Raw genomic sequence first — 20,260 nt, 5'->3', positions numbered from 1 at the left:
CACATCCCACTGTCTACTTACGCGTTAGGGGCTATTTTTAGTCCAGAGTGGAGTAAACAGAGGAAATGAAACCAATAAACTCAAAGCGTGTTAGGCAGTACTCTGCATTTCGGTCTTGCTCCTTAATCAACTTAACTACTGTTGCTTCCGTGTACTTGAAATAGCCGTTACATGCGAACCACCCAAATTCTGAAGCTGCCTTTGGTGGGAGGCAAAGAGTGAGGTGTGCTCTCTCTGTCTTACCCAGAACTGGAGCCAATCCTCCCAAGGAAAGGCTATGGGACACAAACTATTTTACCACAAACAGTAAGCAAAAGATGTAGCACGTATAATAGGCTGGCTATTTAAATGTATCAAGCCAAATAAAAAGAAACTCATTTTAGAACTGACAGACCTCAGTTGATCCTGGCTCTGATCAATGACTTTCTATTCAGCATGCCATCTGGCATTTATTTGCTGCTGCTGGAAAGACTTTCAGTCTGGCGATGTGTTGCAGATGCTGGTTACATATCATCAGAGGCCGTCATCAGAAGCATCAGAGGCAGGTCACCGCCCTTTTCACTCTTGCAAGTCTTATAAGCACTGACATATTGAGAGAACTACTGATTAACAATCATTTCTTAAAGCCTAATCAGGGCAATTCTAAACTTTTACGTTTAAAGGCCTGCTCAGCTCTACAGAGTACTGCGATCACTGCTGAAACGGCTAGCGGTTGGAATACTCTTACAAGCATTGTTATTGGCATGTTGTCAATAAGAGATAAATCAGCCATTTGCACAATATGTATTTCTGAAAAGTTGTGAATAAAATAAATTTTGGAAAAGGAGATTAATTGGAACTCTATGAGTCCTTTTGTAAAGCAAATCATTGCCCCTGACTTTTGGTATTACATGTATGGTTATTTTTTCACAATAAATCAGATTTTTATATTTTGGTTGAGACTTGTTTACCCTGTTTTTGAGTCAGCTTCCCTAACTCACAGGTCAGCCTAGGGCAACATGGCAGGTTTGCTACTTAACGCACATGACTTTTGGGGCTGTATTATGCTTACAGCAACTGCTGGACAGCAGGAGACAGTATTTAATTAGCTGCCTTTGCAGTGATCAGACTGCAATCACATTTGATTAAGAAGCCTGTTCATTTCACTCAAGGCTGAGAGAGCTCTCCTGAGGAAAGATGCCCAGGTTTTGGTCCCGAGGACCAGAAAGAGAGCCTTGCACCTGGAGGGGAACTCTGTGGCTCGGTGATGTGCTTTCTGAATGACTTTGGAGAAGTCACTTTGCTCCCTATTTCCTCTTTTCCCAAACTCCAGACATTTTCAAAGCCCAGTGTTTTCATTAATGATGGGAAAATATTTCAAAGCTCTTCTAAGTACTTTAATGTGTGAATATATCCTTCAGTCTTCTACCAGATAGGTAAGCTGTTTCTATCATTTCCTCTTTACAAATTAATAAACAGAGGCTCAGTGGTATTAGAAGAATAAAGCAGACACAGCATAGCAGAAGAGGAACTCAGACCCAATTTGGTAAATCCAACCATTCTCGATCTTTCTTCTACCGCCCCCATTACTAAAATTACTGTTAAGAATAGAATCACAAAGAGTTGTTTTCTGTTTAATTCCACCTGACAAAGGGCAAGAGGGTCTATTTACTTAATGTAAGGACGAGAGCTACTGGAGATTGAAACCATAAAGAAGAGCTTTCACCATTTATTTGATACATTTAAATTCAAATATTTCCCTACATGGAATACTGTGGAGGCTGATCTATTATTTCTGGTGCTTTTAGAGGGAAATGTCATGTCAACATTGTACAGTTTGTTATTTGCAACCACAGGTAGCTCTTACTTTTTGCAAAATGAAGCAGAGAGAGATACTCACTCTGTTCACCTTTTTGACAGTGCCAAATTCATACCAAATATGAACTTGTCATGTTTTTCTCTATTTTTGTCAGACTTGTACCAAGGCATAAAAAAGGCATCTTTCTTGTTACCTGTAAGATTTTCTTCCTTCTTTCTCTTTCCCTTAAGAATGACTATCTGAACTACGAATTCTGTTTATCTCTGAGTTACCATGGGTTAAACAGTTACTATGGGTTAAACACCCAGGGCACTTTCAGGTGGAATCCTGTTACACTTTGTGAGGTTCACCTCCCTCTGAAGTTTTCATTAGTTACGGGTGTGTTCACACTAACATTCTCCAGTTGGGAGACAGCTGCAAGATACTGTGCTCTGGCCAGCAGCTGCCCACCAGAATTCGTCCAATATAATGGGATAAAAATCACAGCGTGTGTGTAATTCTCACCTCCTCAATTTTATCACTAAAACATTTTATTTCCAAAAATTATGCAAGTGAATAGAGTTCTCCAGGAACCTGTTGCCTTAATAGTCACAGGCTGGCAGATCATACTGTCTCATCAACAGAACACATTCAAATTTGTGAATTGTCCAAAAGCAGACGTGGATGGGAGATAAATGGTACCACACTATGTCTCCTAGTATTGCCTGAGGTAACCCTCAGCGCAAAAGACCTTCTCCATTTAGGTTCTGGACCTTCTGTAGTAGAACCACTTCACCTTTTTCCACTGAAGCACTGGCCATTCAAATACATACTCTACCAATGAAATATGACCAGGAAGTTAAATCACTGTAATCAAGTTGGCTCTTGAGTTCTAATTCCTATCATCTGATTATAATTTATCCTACACAGCGTGACTCAAAAGTGATGGCTGACTCCCTAGAAATCATTCCTATTACTCTGTTTTGATATCTAATTTATACTCCATGAAAAGAAATTCTCTGAAATCAATAACATCTTCGAATTATGACTTGATTTTTCCAAGCAAATATTTATCCAGATGATGTATATTTATTTAGAACTCACAAAATGTCAGCTTTTTCATGCTTAAACAGAGGATTGATCCGTGTTTCAATGATCCCCCCATGGGTCATTTAGTTGATCAGGTCCTGCACCTTCAATGGTAAGTTGGAAGACCTACTTCTTCTTGTCCTCTCGGGGTCTAGCATGTGGAAGGGCAGACAGATAATTTAGGAACTTGGATAAAGTGATAAATAATAACAGGGCAGAGAAAGGATATTGAGGCAGCATATAGGAGAGAACTGAGTACAGATACTGAGGGTAAGAAAAAGCTGCTCCCCTCAAAATGGTGTTTCCCTCTTCGTAAGGTCTTATAGCAATGCAGTTTTCTTTTATCCCATCTTTAAATATTCAGTTCTTCAGGAGCCAATAGGGAGTAACAGAAAAAGGCCAAGCACATAAAGCTTTAAATGCCAGCTCATGGCACAGTAGCTGTGTAAAATCAGACAGATGACTTAACTCTGAGTCTCAACTTCCTCATCTGTACACACAAAAATAGTAATACCCAGGTCACCAGGGCTATTTTGAAGATTAATAAACTCATGTATTTTGAGCATCTGGGACAGAGAATGCACTAAATAAATGATAGCTCCCTTCACTCTAATAACTCCTGCCACCACCAAACACTCCTTCTCCTGTAATGCCCAACTCTGATTTCTATCTAATGAAGGTAGCCCCTAAAATCTGGAATATATGACCAGCTGTGAGTGGATCTGTTCGGGGCACAAGCCAATAGATAAATACATAAAGATGGATCCTCACATAAACTTCTTTGTTATGGTAACATATTCAATTCAGAATTAACCAAAATGCCATGAATCCCATCTTGTCTACAGTATAAAGCAGAAAAAGCACACAGAAGAAAATGAAGCATTCACTGACCCGGCCACCATGGGAGGTGTACTCAGGCGGATTAGTGAAGGACAGATTAATTTTGAGAGTGAAAGAATTTTGAAGGGATATAGAACACTTAAGGACAGCTGAAATAGATGCAGAATGTTTTCCAGGAGGCTGACCAAACGTAGAAAGGGAGAAACAGACTGCACTCTTGAATTTTTGTGGGCTCCATGGAAGGCCTGCTGTTCTTTCTTACACTTCTCTTCAGAACATCTCATTCATTCCCCTATACCTTTTTCAAGGCTTTTCACTCCCAAGTCTAGATGTGATGCTCCAGGCTCTCCACTGGGCTCAGATTGGTGCAGTCCATTAACTGAAGGCCCAATGAACTTGGCTTATAGGCGATAAGCCTATTACTCCTCACCACTCAACATATTAAAAGTGGAATTCATTCCTCTCTCAAACTTCTTGAACATTCTGCATTAGTTCCCAGCACACATCATCCACCCAATCATCCAAAACTTCAGACTTCATTTGGCTCTATGCCTCTGGATTAGCCCTAGTCCCTAGCCCCACATTCCACCCATCCTCAAGTCCTAATCTCTTCTATTATTTCATCCTGCAGTACAGGACATGGCCAACGTGCACCAGCCCTCTCCACCCAAGTGTGTTTGGAGGATGGACAGCATCAGCATGGCCTGGGAGTTTGTTAAAAATGCAGATTCCAGGTTTCACACCAGACATACCAAATCAGAATCTACACATTAACAAGATGTTGGGACATTTATAAGAAGTACATATTTGGTCTTCAGCCCATTTCTGGCACAGAGCTCCTAAACCCCCGGAATTTCCCAAGTGATAAGAGCAACAAAGGTGTCTTGATATTTATAAATAAAGCCCTTTCAACCACACCTGAGTTTACATTAATGAAGTGACTTTTGGAAAGCCCCTAAGGATGGGGACTGGTTGCCAGGGAAACAAACCCTGTGATTGAGGGTTGGAGCTTTCAGTCCCACCCACCAGACTTCCAGGGGAGGGAGAGGCCGTGGAGACCAAGTTCAGTCATCAATGGCCAGTGATTTAATCAGTCATGTCTATGTAATGAAGCCTCCATGAAAACCCAAAAGGACAGGGTTCAGAGAGCTTCCTTTGTTGGTGAACATGTGGAGATTTGGGAAGAAGGCATGGAAGCTTCTGATCATTTCCCCACACCTCGCCCTATGCAGCTCTTCCATCTGGCTGATTCTAAGTTATATCACTTTATTCTAGTGAGTATAATGCTCCTCTAGGCTCTGTGAGCACTCTAGAAAATTGATTGAACCCAAGGATCATTGAAACCTCTGATCTATGGCCTAGAATTCAGACGCTCAGGTGACAACCTTGACTTATATACAGTTGGTGGCTGAAGTTGGTTGGGGGTGCAGTCCTGTAGCACTGGACCCTTAACTGTGGATCTGATGCCATCTATCTCTCGCTACACAGTGTCAGAATTAATTGCTTGCAGTGTTGGAAAACCCACACAACGGACTTGGTCTCAGCATCCTAAGTGTCCAGGTGATACATTACTGTCTTCATCAAATTATTTCATTGCTTTCTTTCTTTTAATTACAAGGATTTTCAAACATGTAAGAATTACAGATACTAATATAAAACATCCACATATCCACTACCCAGACTCCTTACATGTTCATAATTTACAGTATCTGTTTCAGATTGGTAATTTTCTAAGTAGTGAACTATTAGAGTTGAAGGCTTCCTTCCGACTCTTCCCCTCAGGGTGACCAACTCGCCCCATGTCGCCCAGGCTGTAGCACTGAAAGTCCTGCATCCCAGGAAAATCCCTCAGTTCGGGGCAATCCTGAAATTCATGTGCACTTTTCTCTCTCTCATATGTTTACACATTTACCACATGTATATGTTTCTGTAAGTAACACACGGAATTATTTTATATGTTTAAATTCACACAGATAGTATCATGTTTCGCACGTTCTTTTTCCTATTAGCTCTTTTTCACAAGGATTACAGTTTTGAGATTCACTGTAATGATATACTAACATGCACGGATTTAATTGCTGTATCCGAGTCCACTGTATGAATACACTCTAATTTACCTATCCATTCGCCTCTGATAGAAATTTAGGTTGCTTCCAAAGTTTTGCTATTTTAAATAATATGTCAACCAACATAACAACATCTCCTTGTGCGTACTTGGGGATTCTCTAGGGAATGCACATAGAGGAGGTACCGCTAAGTCCTAAAGGATGCCCATCTTCATCTTTACTGCATGTGGTCAAATTGCTTTCCAAGTGTTGATAATGTTTTATGTTCTCCAACCAGCAGAGTGAGTTCCCTTGCATGTTGGCCCACATCGCTTGGTGTTATCAGACTTAACAGACTACTGCCAGCCTGACAGCAGTGAGACAGTCTTGCACTATTTTAAACTGCATTTCCCTGCTTTAGCTAGCTACGGGGAGCATCTTCTGCAGGTTTATTGCTCTTCTGGTTTTCTGCTCTGTTACTTCTTTTGAGAACACACATATCGCGCCTTTTTCCTATTGAGGCATTCTGGATACTAATCTTTTGTGAATCATATGAATTGCCAAGTATCTTCTCCAAGTGCAGAATCTGCCTGACACTTTGTGTCTGGAATTGCTGCCTTATCTATTTAAAGTATTTTTTAAAGATATAATTCAACTATCTTAAAATTCACCCTTTTAAACTGTAGAGTTCAGTGATTGTTTAGTTTACTTTTACTATTTGTGCTTCTCTTTTATCTTAGAAATCCTTCCTATCCTGATACCATAATGCCATTCTACCCTCTTTTTAAATATAAATGTTTGCATCTTGCATTTATGTAATTAGTCCATTAGGATAGACTTTTGGGTGTAGTGTGAAGTGATCTAGTTTAATGTTTATCCTTATGGACGGCATCATTTATTATCTGTTAAATAATCCATCCATTACACTGGTTTGTAATGCTATCTCTGTTACAAGTTCCACAGACACATGAGTCAGTCTCTAAGCCCTCTATTCTATCAGTTTATCTGTGAACCAGTATCACACAATTTATTTTCCATAGCTTTATAACAAATCTTGATGCCTCCAAGGCATGTCTTCTCACTTTCTTATTTTTCGTAACTGTCTTCTTTTTTGTACACCATTTACTGGCCCATATAGATATTTGGCTCAGTCTGTCAAACTCAACAAAAAAAAAATGGTCTTGTGGGTTTTGATTAGAATTGCATTGAATTTATATACAGCTCAGGAAGAACTGACATATCCCAATACTGACATCCTTACAATATTCCCACCCACAATTTGGTATATCTCTTAATTTCTTTAGGTCTTTCATCTCTCAAAACTTTTACATATTTATAGTGCTCTAAAAAAGCCATATGTATTTTTGGATTTCTTACTAGATACTTAGCTTTTGACGTTGTAAATGAGATTTGTGCACATACAGACATACAACGTTTTCTGAGTGTTGCTGATATACGAGGATGCGCTACTTTTTGTACACTGATCTTACGTCCTGTAGTCTTGGTGAATTCTTTTATTCATTTTTATAGGCTGAGGAGTATATGCAATCATATGATTTGTAAATAATAAAAATTTAGCTTCTTCCTTTCCAATTCATATCACTTCTTTTTAGTTTGTCTTGTTGGTTACAATGACCAGGACAGTTGGATGCTGAACAGAGGGGTGCTATTTGTCTTACAGTTGCCTTTAAAGGGAAGGGTTATAACATTGTAGCATTGAGTATGGTGTTTGAGGTAGGGTTTTGGTGGGGGGGAGGGCTGAGATCTTTATTTGGTTAAGAAATTTTCCTCTCTATTCCTAGTTTACTAATTTTTTTTTTTTAACTCTGAGTGATGAATTTGATCCATTGCTGTTTCTTTCAAGGCTCATCTTAGAATTATTCTCTTTCAAGAAGTCTTCCGAGCACCCTGAAGTTGGACTAAAAACTCTTTTCTGATTCCAAAACCTATTAAATCATCTGTTTTATAAGTCCGTGTTCCCCAATAGCTTATAAGCAATTCAAGGTCAGGAACTGTGTATGATTCACAGTGATGTCCTCCAGTAGAACCCAGATTATCTTTGTAGAAATTTGTAGAAATAAATTGCTGGGAACATGTTCTAGAAACTTCATCTAGCCCTTCTTAAAAACAAATTATGTTTTTAACAATGAAGCTTTAATTTACAGAAGCAGTCATGATTGAGTAGAATATAGTTGACTTAAAAAAGTTTAGGTATTTACACATTTATATTTGCTCTTAATAATACATAAAATGTAAACACATGTCTTCTGAAAAGCTATGCCTTTTTTCTTATACTAAACATTATGTGTTACTACATTAATTTTTTTATTGACGTATAGTCAGTTTACAATGTTGCGTACATTAAACTTTTTATTCAATTATTTAAACTAAAAAAAAAAGTTCTCTGAGCACGCCATTCTCTCCAAATCTTTCTGTGTTTATTCACCAACCTGGCAGCTCTCCAACCCTGTTCTTTTGCATTTTCATGGAGGCTCCATTACATAGACATGGTTGATTAAGTCATTGGCCATCAATGATTGAACCCAGTCTCCAGCTCCTCCTTCATCCCCGGAGGTCTGGGGACCAGGACTGAAAGTTCCAACCCTCTAATCACAAGGTTGGTTTCCCTGGCAACCAGTCCCCATCCTCAAGTGCTTTCCAAAAGTCACCTCATTAGCATGGCCACATTTTAAAATCAAGTTCATGTTTATTTTAACATTATATTAGGGTTTTTTTTTTTTTTTTGGTCATTCTTAAAACCAAAACAAGACTCCCACAAACTTTAATTTGCTTAGTATATATCTTTCAGAGTTTTTTTTTTTTATATCTAAGTACTAAGAATATCTTAATTCATTTCATTTAAATGATCTTTTTACCAATGCCAAAGGGCTTTCAAGCTGTATTACATTTCTGTCTTTATCTGAACGGACTCACGTGTTTTATTCAGAATACTCATCTGAATTAGCGAGTATAGGAAATCAAGTGCCATTTGGAAATATGAAACCTTTATCTTTCAACCCAGTTTTGCTTTCATGCATAACTTGGCTCTAAGATCACAGTCGTGATATTTAGTAGGTGTCTTTCCAAAACTTCAGGCAATATATCATTCACATTTCATTGAGAAGGAAAGAAACTTAATCCTACCAGGATCTCCATTATTAGTTCTTCCTCTTGATTTTGCCCCGTGGGGATTTTGTGCTGGCCAGATGGTGCACGGAAGAATCCCTAGATAGAGCTGCATTTTACAAAAGCAAACTGGAAAGGTAAAAATTTACTTCTGAGTGAAGGGACTGAATCTTGTTTCTTGTCATCTGGCTCACGATGTCCAACTCAGTCATTATTTGGTTCCTGTTCAATATTGTACAATTATTCTCTTATTCATGTAGCAGTTTTCTTCACTTTCAGTAAAGTCCTACTTTTAGTCTCTTCCATGACTAACAGTAATTAGCCACTCAGTTGCACCCATTGATCCCTTGAAATCTACAGATTCTAAAGAATACTCTACAAACCACACCTTTATGTTGGATCTTACCTCTAGGCAATGTCAGTCAAATTTCATCAGCAGCAAAACTGAAATATGCCTTTCCATATTCATCAAAGAATGTTTATTTTCCATGGAGAAGAGTGACTGGATAAAATGTTTGAGAATCAATTTGATGAGAAATTGTTTATTTGGAAATTGGCCCAGTTCTCATTTTCAAACACAGTAAGGTTGCCAATTGTCAGATAGTTACCTTCATGATCAAAAATATCAAAAGTGGAGAAATAATTCCAAAGCCGTATATTCTGTCATAAATGGTCCTAAATAGTGTACATCTCAAAGTGCTCATTCCCAGTATTTTCTCTATGGAATAAAAATAATCTCCACTTGGTGCCTTCTCACCTTTGTCCCTGGTCTTAGAGGTCTTGAAGAATGTGTTTTTTCTGCATGAAACTAGCTGTCTTATTTCCAGAAAAATGCTGAATTATTTTATTTTAGTTTTGCTAGACATGACCAATAAAAGTGTGTAACAGTGAGGGGCTCTTGTCTGACCTACTTGTTTGTACGTTATCTTCAAAGCTTAACCTTCCTTTTCTAGCAACACTGAACAGCGTGGGTTTCCCCAAACTGATCGTTTCCTTTCTTACGTCTTTGCCTTTGTACTCTAGACTCTCTCTGTCTGGAATGCTCTTCCCTTTCTTCACTGTCCTTTTTTGTAAATATCTACTCTTTCTTTAAAACTCTGTGCAAATTTCATACTCATGATGCTTTCTCTAAACACCACTTTCTAAACACACACTCACCCCCCCCACACACAAACACACATACTTAGCTGTTTCCTCTCTTCCCTGCCCTTCAATAGCACTTCATAGATTAATCCACTGAATTAGAATTATTTGTCTACATTTTCTTCTCTTATTAGGTTGTGAGATCACAAAGGTCAGGGAACATCATTTATTCATCTTTGGATCCTTTGCTGCCATGGTCATGGGCACTGAGTATGTATTTGTAAATAATTGGTTGCATAGTATATGCTGACTATTGCAAAAATTATTCTTAATTCTGGAAAATAATGCTATTACTTTTCTGTATGGAAATCAATATCCATGATTATAATGATCAAAAGTAGGTGTGCTATTTTAAATAGATTTATATCAAGTAGATTTATTGTAGTGATCATTTTGCAATATATACAAAATTGAATAATTGTATTTTATACCTGAAACTAATGTAATGTTACATGTCAATTATATCCCAATTAAAAAATGTACATCAGCTATTTTTAAAGATTAATTTTTAAATTTTTTCATGAGACACAAGTAAATACTAAAATTCCCAACTAAAGAAAAAAAAAAAGATGGGGAGGGGGAATCTGAATTTACTTGTCAAAATTAACTCATATTTAGAATATAAAATATCTAAAAGAAAGAGACCTGAGTAAAATAAGATTTTTAAACTAAAAGGTAAATTAAAGGTTAGCTCTTGCGATCTCTTTGAAAACTAATCTTAATGGTCAATTTGCAACAGAAGAAGGACAGTCGAAATAAACAGAATTCAGGGCTAAATAGCTCTACTCTGACTGTTTTAGGGAGAGGCCTCAGCAAGAAGAATCAAGTATACCTTCCCGTCCCATTTACACAGAATCTAGAGTGATCCAAATTGTATGTTGTACTCTTTTTAGCTCCTTTTAAGCTGAGCCAAGACATTTTCTATTTTTGAAAATAAACAAAGCCAGAAGCCAAATTAAAGCCAGTTTATAAAATTATTCATTGAGAAAACGTAACATTCCAGTGCATTTATTGCTTTCCTCCTCATTACCTTACTATTGACCACCAAAGATTAAATTTTCTGTTAAGATGATTAGAATGATTTTTACTAAGAATGTGCCTAGGTGCTTAGAAGAGAGGCAACATCCTCTCTTCCAAGTTTATGACTTCCAAAATAGTGAATATTTGAAAACATGTACATGAAGGAACTTTTTAAAGCATTCTTGGAATTATTTTTTTTTCCTCCCTCCACCCCCCACCCTAACTTAAAAAAAAGAAAAGAAAAGAAAAGAAAAGCTCTGGGTGGAGTTAACTCTTTTCAAATCTTAAACAATAACTGGAAATCCTGAAAATGTATTCTCCTTTATCCAATGGGGAAAACACTCTAAGGCTCTTTTTTTTTTTTTTTTTTTTCTCTAAGAATTGTTTAGCAAGGGATTTACTTAGTGGTTTCTATTTTGAACAGAAAATTCAGTTTAAATGCCTGAAATATAATGCCATCTGTGTTTATTTCCGCCATCCACAAAACACAATTCTTTTTTTCAAACATAACAAGTACATGGCCCTAATGACCCAGATAAGTATATAAACTCAACGAATTCTTTACTTTAGCCAAGTGATGAAATTAGTTGAAGGACAGAATATGCACCATAAAAAGGTGAATCTGCTTGCAAATATAAAGCATGTAAAGCACATCTGTAAATTTTAAAAATTTAAGTATTCTGATTTATAAGTAATTATGTCTTCTATATGTATTTGACAGGGTGGATGTATCTATGAGGTGAGAACTAGGAGCACAACACACACCATGATGTAGTTGGGGCAGAGGAATGGGCCAGGGGGCAGAGGAATGGGCCAGGAGCCAGAGGACCAAAGAATCACAGTCATACTCTGACCCCAGGTTCCTCAAATCTATAACACTCAAAGGACCCACCGCACAGCCACGTGGAACAGCAGCCTCTGGCATGTGGAGACCACTTGAAAATCAAATTTGAATTTAGTAATAAAATATTTCAATTAACTTAGGAAAAATGAAATGATACACAAATGTGAAACATCATTATATATGTATATGTAGGCTATTCTGAGCGGACTCTTTAAATGTAAGGGGACTTAATCTTTTTCCACCAAGTCTTCCATGAGGAAAAATTCAAACCTTTGAATGTAGAGTTTATTTGCACTTCAAAGAATGCTTAAATTCTACTCTTCAACCTTTATGACAACTGGCCGTTTCTTCTTTCTTACATAGCCATGCCAGTCTTCAGGAGTGTCCTGAAGTGTGATTTTTCTGGCCTTATTCAGAGAGACATGATCTCTAAGATCAGCCCCACTTTGATTCTAGAAAGTTGATGTGATGCCAAGTTTTCTATTCTCAGGAAACGGAGGATGATTTATCAGCCATCTCAATGGACAAATGCCTAAAATAGCCAGGCACGTATCACTTAGTGTCTAATCTTCCTGGCGCTCCACTTAAGCCTTCATAGGACAGGAGTTAAATCACAATAAAACAGCTTTCAGATCATCCTGACAGTCAACTGAAAAATAAACACGAAGGAGGACAGAGGCAGATTTCTGAAAGCCATGGGTGATTTCCATGGGTGAAATTCTTATGTTCCTAATTCTCTACCTTTTATCTCTCAACTTGAAGGTGTGTGTAGAGGAACACAGAGGCACACAGTCTTCAGACGTACAACTCTGAAGACAGTTCCTGCTTATCCATTTCCCTTAGCCCAGAAGCATCTCTAAAATAAACGTTTAATTTGTTATAGGGAAATGCTTAACACAGTCTACGTGTGTATGTTTCATTGACTTTTGTAGTTGGATCTCTCCCTATACGGTTGATGCCCAGCCTTTCTTGGGCTCTGATCTTTTTTCCTCAAGCTGCGTTGTAAGCATTATGTAGAAAACTGACATTTCATATCTCAACTGTTTTTTATTCATAATGTCTATTTTCCCTGATATCTACTGGATGAGTCAGACAACTATATAGGTGGTGAAATAAACTGGCTATCATTAAATGACAAAGTCTAACTTACAAATCCTTCAACAAAGCAGACAAAAATACATAGCTTACAATGTTAAAAAATGAGTAAGAATATGAACATGGCCGACTTAAGACATTATTATTATTATAAAACACAAATGAGGCAGTAAAAGAACATTCTTTAAACTCCATTCTACTAAAGGCACATTATTTTGTATATTAATTTGCACATTTAGTTAAATAATATAACACACTAGATAGTGAGGAGTATTGAGTATATCCAGTAAAACTTTTAGGCCAACCACAAATCTTAAAATTTTCTGCCCATATCTATAACTTAGTATTTTTTGAAAATGTAACTGGCCAAAGGAAAGAGTGTCAATATTGCCAAATTTAACTAATACTCACGAAAGAATATTCCCAATATAGGCATAGTAGGAGCAACAGTAGGGCGTGGTTCCATCACAGCAGTAAGATTTGCAGTCTTTGCCACACTGAGCAAGGCAATCCTCTACAAAATAAAAACCACATCCATGTAGTTACAGTTCTGAAACCACTACTGCACAAAAAATTACTCTATTTCATATCTTAATTGGTCAATGTCTACTCTTTAGCACATTTAGAGTTCTTACTCAGAATTCTAAAACATTTGTAAGCACGTCTAAACCTGTCTTCCTTCCTTATTAGACATAACAGTAGAAAAGGCAAAGACCATTATTTGAATCTTCTGTATCAAGCACCATAATTGGCAGTCAGATTTGGTTGAATGAGACAATGAAGGGGAAGAATGAATGATCCAACTAATCAGACATTCATTTTGTCAATAGAGTTCTTATAATATTTTTTAAATGATAAAGTCTTTTGACTTTAGGGTATTACTCTTGACTACATTTAATGGAAAGTTTTATTGACACGAATCATGTCAACTGGAGATAATTTCTAACTAATGTATATTTTTCATGACAATGCAGTATATGCTTTCTTTTCTTTACCATTTTTTACCTTTATAATTATAGTTTGCATACATATGGTAACACAAATGAGTCTGTGTATCCTGTCAATCCATTTGGATTGGGAGATAATGAGTAAGCTATAGGAAAAAGTCCCCATAGATAATTAACTTGTGAATAATTAAGAGTTTATTTGATGTCAGATTTAAGAACCAATAAACTATGAAACAGCACTATGTGAAGGAGAAAAAGTATTTTCTGATTAAAAAGGCCATATTGGAGCTGACAAATCAAATTACTTTTCATGTTTTTGGCAAGGAAAATTATACCAAAATTTTTCCATGTTTTTGGCAAGGAAAATTATACCAAAAATGGTGACTTAAAAGTTATCTTACCTTTAAAATAGTCTTTATTCCATCTAAATAATTTATGTTTAGCAAGTTAAAGTTATTTAGTTATAATCAGTAATGGATATATGAGTTTCAGGTACACGTATTAACTATATAGTCTGACAAGTTTAAGTTACATGTTCAGGAATCACAAAATAAGTCATTTCCAAACTCAATCTCTGAAGGTCATATCAACTATTATCTAAATTATACGACTATTGCTTTCTGTCAAAAGCATAACGTAAAAGTGCAAATGTTATATTTATGCCTACATGTCCACGTTATAGATTTGGCCAAAGAGGAAAATTAAGATTTTGCTTTTAAATCACCTCCCTGCCAATATGATTCTTAAAAAATTGATATAATCAAATATTAGCAATGTTCATTCACCTTTGTCAATAATGCATGAACTTTGTGGAACAAGTGAAAATTTCATATTTTCTTTCACTCAATTTTATTTCTACTTCATAAATGAACAAACCTTAATGTTTTTTTTTTTTTTTCTTCTGGGATGTGGTAAGAAGAAATGAAAGGGAAGAATAATCACCTCTGTAAGATTCAGTAACTACTTAAATCCACATTAAAATTTTGAAGACAAGAAACACAGCCTAATGATTTCTTAACAGTGTATACTTTTTTGCAGTTTATCATTTTCCCAGTGAACTTCTATAGCTCTCATTTTCAGAATTGTTTAATTAATTTAAATATTTAGACTAAGCAGTTATCTCAAGGGCTTAGCTGGGATGTTTTGCTTCCTGTTCTTAAAAGCCATTCAGATAGTGGGAGAGCTGACATCCTCCCTTATTTTGTTGGAGCAGAATAAGTGATTTTTAAGTAGCTTCATACGATTCCTTTTGAAAGATACCCCAGACAGTGGCATCTTACTAAGCTCTCCGTGATTATCAAAGATTCAATTACTACTCTTATAAGGACATGTGTTATCAAAATATTTTGAGCAAATGTTACAGGAAACCAAGCCCAAAATCTTGTAGCCAAGAAGCTAAATTATACCTGCAGCAAACATTGTTCATTATTTTTATGGCATTTTCCAGCCCTCTTGTCTATTTCCTTGAATTAAACAACTGATAAGGGAAGATGGAGTATGGTGAATACATTTGCAATCACAACATTTCCAAACTGGAGTTTCGACCGCACCTCAAAACTTATTTTGACATGTGAGTGGGCTTTCTCCAGTTTATTTGAGAATATTCCTAAAAAATCACGGCTTGGACAATACAGAAGTACTTTCTCACTTGTAAAAGAATGAAACATCCCAATTGCTCTCAGAAGATAAATAATATTACTTCGCATGGTCAAGTTAATATTCTTGAAAATTAGCCAGTTCACATTTTCTTCAATGACTTGAATTAAAGGCATGATTTGGAAGGAGCGGCCCCACTCCCACCCCATCTTGAGGAATGTGTAGTACAGGAAAACATCTGGCTCCAAACACTTGCTCAGAATTGGCTCTTGCAATCTGCAGCTAAGGATAAGAAAGGAAGGAAAGGGAGGGGACAGAAATCACTGGCGAAGGCCAGGAAGGTTAAAACCTTGGCCAAATCCTGTCTTTATAGCCTGCAGTGGGAGTTGGGTGTTAATGTAAACACTTCACCGGTCTCTTTCCAAATATGACTCCTCAGTAAAACATCATGCTTCAGGTATAGAAACCTTGCTCTTACTTAAACCAATGGAACGTGAACTTCCTGCAACTTCTTTGGGGAACATAATTCAGGTTACGGAGAGTTGCATCTACTTAGCTTTATGTCCCATTAAAGCTGGCAATTCACTTAACAGGGTGTCCAGATTATTTCTATTTCTGCAGTGTCCTCCTGTCTCCCCCCAACTGTACTATCTGTTTGTGTATGTACACGTCTCATGATTTTTGCCTTTGTTCACACTACATCCTACCCCATCTTCTGTCCAAGGCTTCCTTATAATTCAAAGGTCTAGTTCTTAAAAGTCCTTCTCAATTCAACTCCTCTGAACAAATATTTATTGAGGTCTTCTTACGGGCCAGGCATTCTGCGAGGCTCTGAGACAACTATGCTGACCAAAACAGCCATCATCTTCACAGAGCATAAACTCCTAAACCAGCGATAAACTGGTTAATCGATAAACTCCCCTCCCTTGAACAGCTCTAGCGTGTGACTGTATCTCTCCCATAACACAACCTTTTACACCTTTGAGTAATGGGCACACCTTATCTACCAGAAAAGACTCAGCCTGGCCACTGTATCACTCAACAGCTGTCATTCAAGAGGTATTAGTCGAGTGAACGTGGCAAGCATAAAAAAGCCTCTGAAATAAAAAGTTCAGGAATTAATACCAAAAGCACACTAGCTAATCATTTCTTATCAAAGATGATAAACTGACCTGGTATTGGCTGGCAATGTCTTTGCAGCTTCCTAGGGAGGGATGTGGATGGACAGAAGAAATGAGTGGAGTGAAAACTTTCTAAACTGGTAAGCTTGCTGCTGGCCAGCTGTGTGGGTTTCCTGAATCCTGGGTTGCTGTGCACCTAACACTGGGGGCCCATGAAAAAAGGGAAGGGAAAGTGTGTAAATTAGATTTCAGCGCACCAAAGGAAATAAAAGAGATGAAAGAACAAGAAAAAGGTGTCCAATGGTACAATTAAAGGCAAGTGAGGGTATTAAAATTTCATTTGCTGTGTTCTATTTGCTTATTTCATTTTCCTTTGATAAACAGAGGAGATGGAAAGAATTATCATTGCTTCACATGAAGTGATAAAGAGATTTTAATATAAAATGAATATTAATGCAATCGATTCTGTTGGTCTCTCAAATTCTGAAAATCTTATACAACTTAAGTAAAAGAAATGTGTAGGAAGCACATTAGAATGTAGATTCTCATTTAATAGAAAGTACTTTTACTACTTTTATTAATTTCTCTATCTGAAGGTCAGCATAGAATATCTTTAAAACAACTTACCGGCAGCCACAAATTTACATTTTAATAAACAGATTGGAAATTTCTACAGAAGTTATTGTGACTCATTTCTGGCCAGGTTGAATGAGGAATTCAATTCTATTGTTTTTGAAGGTATGAATGTTGAATGAACATCTTCACTTCTGTTGCAGTATTTTCTAAGTATCAAAAGGTAAATCACAGTGCTATATGCAAACTTAGTATTGCAAGGTCATAGGTAAGCCTGTGGTTCCTGTTCTAGGAAATGAGAGACCTGAGAACATTTACAAAGAACTTTGCTTTTATTCTGTTTTTGAACTATGGAGCAGATGCAAACCGCATGTGTAATTAATTCTATACATGAGTAACCAAAGAAAGGCTATTTTGGACTCCACATCAGTCACAAAACAAGAAAACCGCTTTCCTTCATCAATTATTAGCAATTCTCACTAAGAGTAATTAGGAATGAGGGAAATGAGATGTCCTTCCCCTACAAACAAGTGAGTAATGAATTCACAGAAAACGGATTAGATTCTGGGTGAATTTATGCCTCTTAAAAAACCTTATATTTCAACTCAAAACTTCCAGTTACCCCGTCCACCACACTTGAGAATCATCTTAAGAACGAAAACATAGATCTAAGGCTTCTCATGTCTAAAAGGGAAAACCTGGAATATTGAGAATGTGGAGGTGGAGGGGGCAGTGGGTAGCACTTACTGATTTGGAAAAGTCACCAGATTAGTTTATTTGAAAATCTCAGAGAAACCTCTAAATTTAAGATTTTTTTTTAAAAAGTGCTTTTCTCCCTCTGCTCAGCCTCCACTCACCCTAGATTCCTAAGTCTTGAATGCACTTGGAAATTTTTCACTTTATGTTGAAAATAAAATCCCCTAAATGTGGGGTTGTGGGGTTGGTTGCTTTGCGCAGAGAGAGAAAGGAAAAGGAAAAGAAGAAGAAAAACGTTGAAGGAAAGAAACAAAACACAACCGTGTGGAGTTCGAGCGAGGGCTCCCGCGCGCGGGCGCGGGCTCTGCTCCATCCCGGCGGGGACCGCACAGTCTGACCTCCCACGACGCTCCCGTGCGTCCCGCCCAACCCGCGGTGGCCGGAGTGTGACCCCAGCGCAGCCCCGAGCCCCCTTCCCCTCTCCCGTAGCCCTAGGTCACTGACCTGCGTAAACAAAGAGCAGGACCAACTTCGGAAGCAAGACCCCTGGACACCCGGGCAGCCTCCGCGCGTCCATCCAAGCCGGTGGCCGGAGGTTGCGCGCCAGGACAAACGGACAGAGAGACAGACAAACCGGTGTGTACAGAGGGCTGGGAGCCGCGGGTGAGCCCGGAACCGGGAGGGGATGGGGGCGCTGGAGGGCGGTCAGACCGAGAGGACAGCGCTCTGGGGAGCGGGGTCGCGCGGAGCCCTGGCCATTGCCCTGGGAGGCTTCGAGGGGAGCCCGGGCGCCGCGCGGAGCTGCGCTGGGGCCGAGGTCTCTTTGTCTCTCCCCGCGGCGCTGGGCGGCGGGCAAGGCGGCAGATCCAGCGTCCTCGTGTCCTCGGCCACGGGGGCTCACATTTCATCTCTGCGGGTGGCACCTACGCGAGGCTGGGGGCGGGGGTGGCCCCGACTCCTCCCCACGCTCCAGTTCTTCCTTCTATAGAGTGACTCTCTGGGCTTGGTCCTCTTCCCGGAGGAACTTTTTCTAGCCTTTTTGCTTTAGCTATTGCTATGCAGCTCAGCAAGCTCCTTTATCGCCCAGCCTGCCCTCCACTCCAGTTTTATCTTTTGAAACAAGCAGGTGAAGAACTTTGGTTTTTATCTTTACACAAATGGAGGGAATTTTCAGGTCTTAAGGTGTTAGACAAAGAAAGCCAATGCAGAAAACTCAGGAGAATTGAAAAGTACAGAAACAGCGTGTAGTGTCTCTGCTGAAAGCTCATAAAATATTTGTCAGTTTTAAATGCTAAAGCATGTCCAGTAAATTCAGGGAAAACAAAACAAAACAAGAATGCACGCTATCATCACTATTATTGGACACTGTTCTGGAGTTACTGGCCTATGCAATTAGACAAGAGAAAGACAATTTATAAAAACTGGAAGCAAAATTATCATTTGCAAATAATATGCTTGTATATGAGGAAAATCAGAGAATCAGCTATAAAGCTCTTAACTAGAGTTGGGTGACTGAAAAGTCAGTAGTTTTCTTTCAGTTAGAAAGTCCCCAGTTTTATGCGTGAAGGAAAAAAAAAGACATGAATAAGTGAATAGAGATTTCTCTTGACTAAAAGAAATTAAACATCATGAAGTAAGTTTCTTCAAATTAACCTATAAATCTGGGAATTAAACTGAACTTAATAAAAAATATCAACATGATTTTTTTTAAAGCAATCTGATTCTAAAGTTTACATAGAAAATAAACATAAAATTATATATATATATATATATATATATATATATATATATATATATATAAAGATTGACGAGCAGGATAAGCCTCAACAGGTAATAAATATATTATAAATAACATCACATTACCTGAAACAGTTTTGATTAATACTAGGATAGGTCAATGGATCAGAATAGAGAATCCAAAAATAGAGATATGTGCGCAGAAATTAATTCATGGTAAAAGAAAAAGTATTATTTTAAAGTAAGGTGGGAAATTATGGGTTATTCAGTGAATTGTGTTGGGGTTATGAGTAGGCATGTGTGAAGTCATTTCCTTTCATCAGTATTAGTTCTTTATGAATTAAATATTTAAGCTTAAAGATACAATTATGAAAATATTAGACAAAAGAATTAGAGGATGATATTTAAATAATTATGGAATAGAGAAGGCTTTTCTAAACTTTATTTAAAAATTCAGACACCATAAAAGAAAAAATTGAGCAATATGATTACATTAAGAATTAAAATGTTCTGTAAATGACAAATCAAGAATTTAACTGACAAAAATATTGGCAGTGCTTTGAAGAAACAAAGGCCTGATCACCTTATTAGATACAAAGCTTTTAAAAATC

The 20,260-nt window shown here is 37.6% G+C and overlaps 1 protein-coding gene across 1 annotated transcript in view; it reads right to left on the bottom strand.

Annotated features, from left to right (window-relative positions):
* The window catches only part of CYYR1 (cysteine and tyrosine rich 1), a 98,751-nt gene extending 79,792 nt beyond the window's left edge, over nt 1-18,959 (bottom strand). Inside the window, 5 exon segments of the mRNA XM_045517851.2 lie at nt 13,391-13,493; nt 18,417-18,591; nt 18,593-18,701; nt 18,703-18,776; nt 18,779-18,959. Of these exon segments, the coding sequence (XP_045373807.2) occupies nt 13,391-13,493; nt 18,417-18,591; nt 18,593-18,701; nt 18,703-18,776; nt 18,779-18,820 (503 nt within the window). The 5' untranslated portion in view covers nt 18,821-18,959.
* Between the last annotated feature and the right edge of the window lie 1,301 nt (nt 18,960-20,260).

Source organism: Camelus bactrianus, chromosome 1 (assembly GCF_048773025.1).
Source record: "Camelus bactrianus isolate YW-2024 breed Bactrian camel chromosome 1, ASM4877302v1, whole genome shotgun sequence".
NCBI classification, from domain to species: domain Eukaryota; kingdom Metazoa; phylum Chordata; class Mammalia; order Artiodactyla; family Camelidae; genus Camelus; species Camelus bactrianus.
Note: the sequence above shows the minus strand (reverse complement) of the source record. Positions and strands in the feature narration are given on the sequence as shown.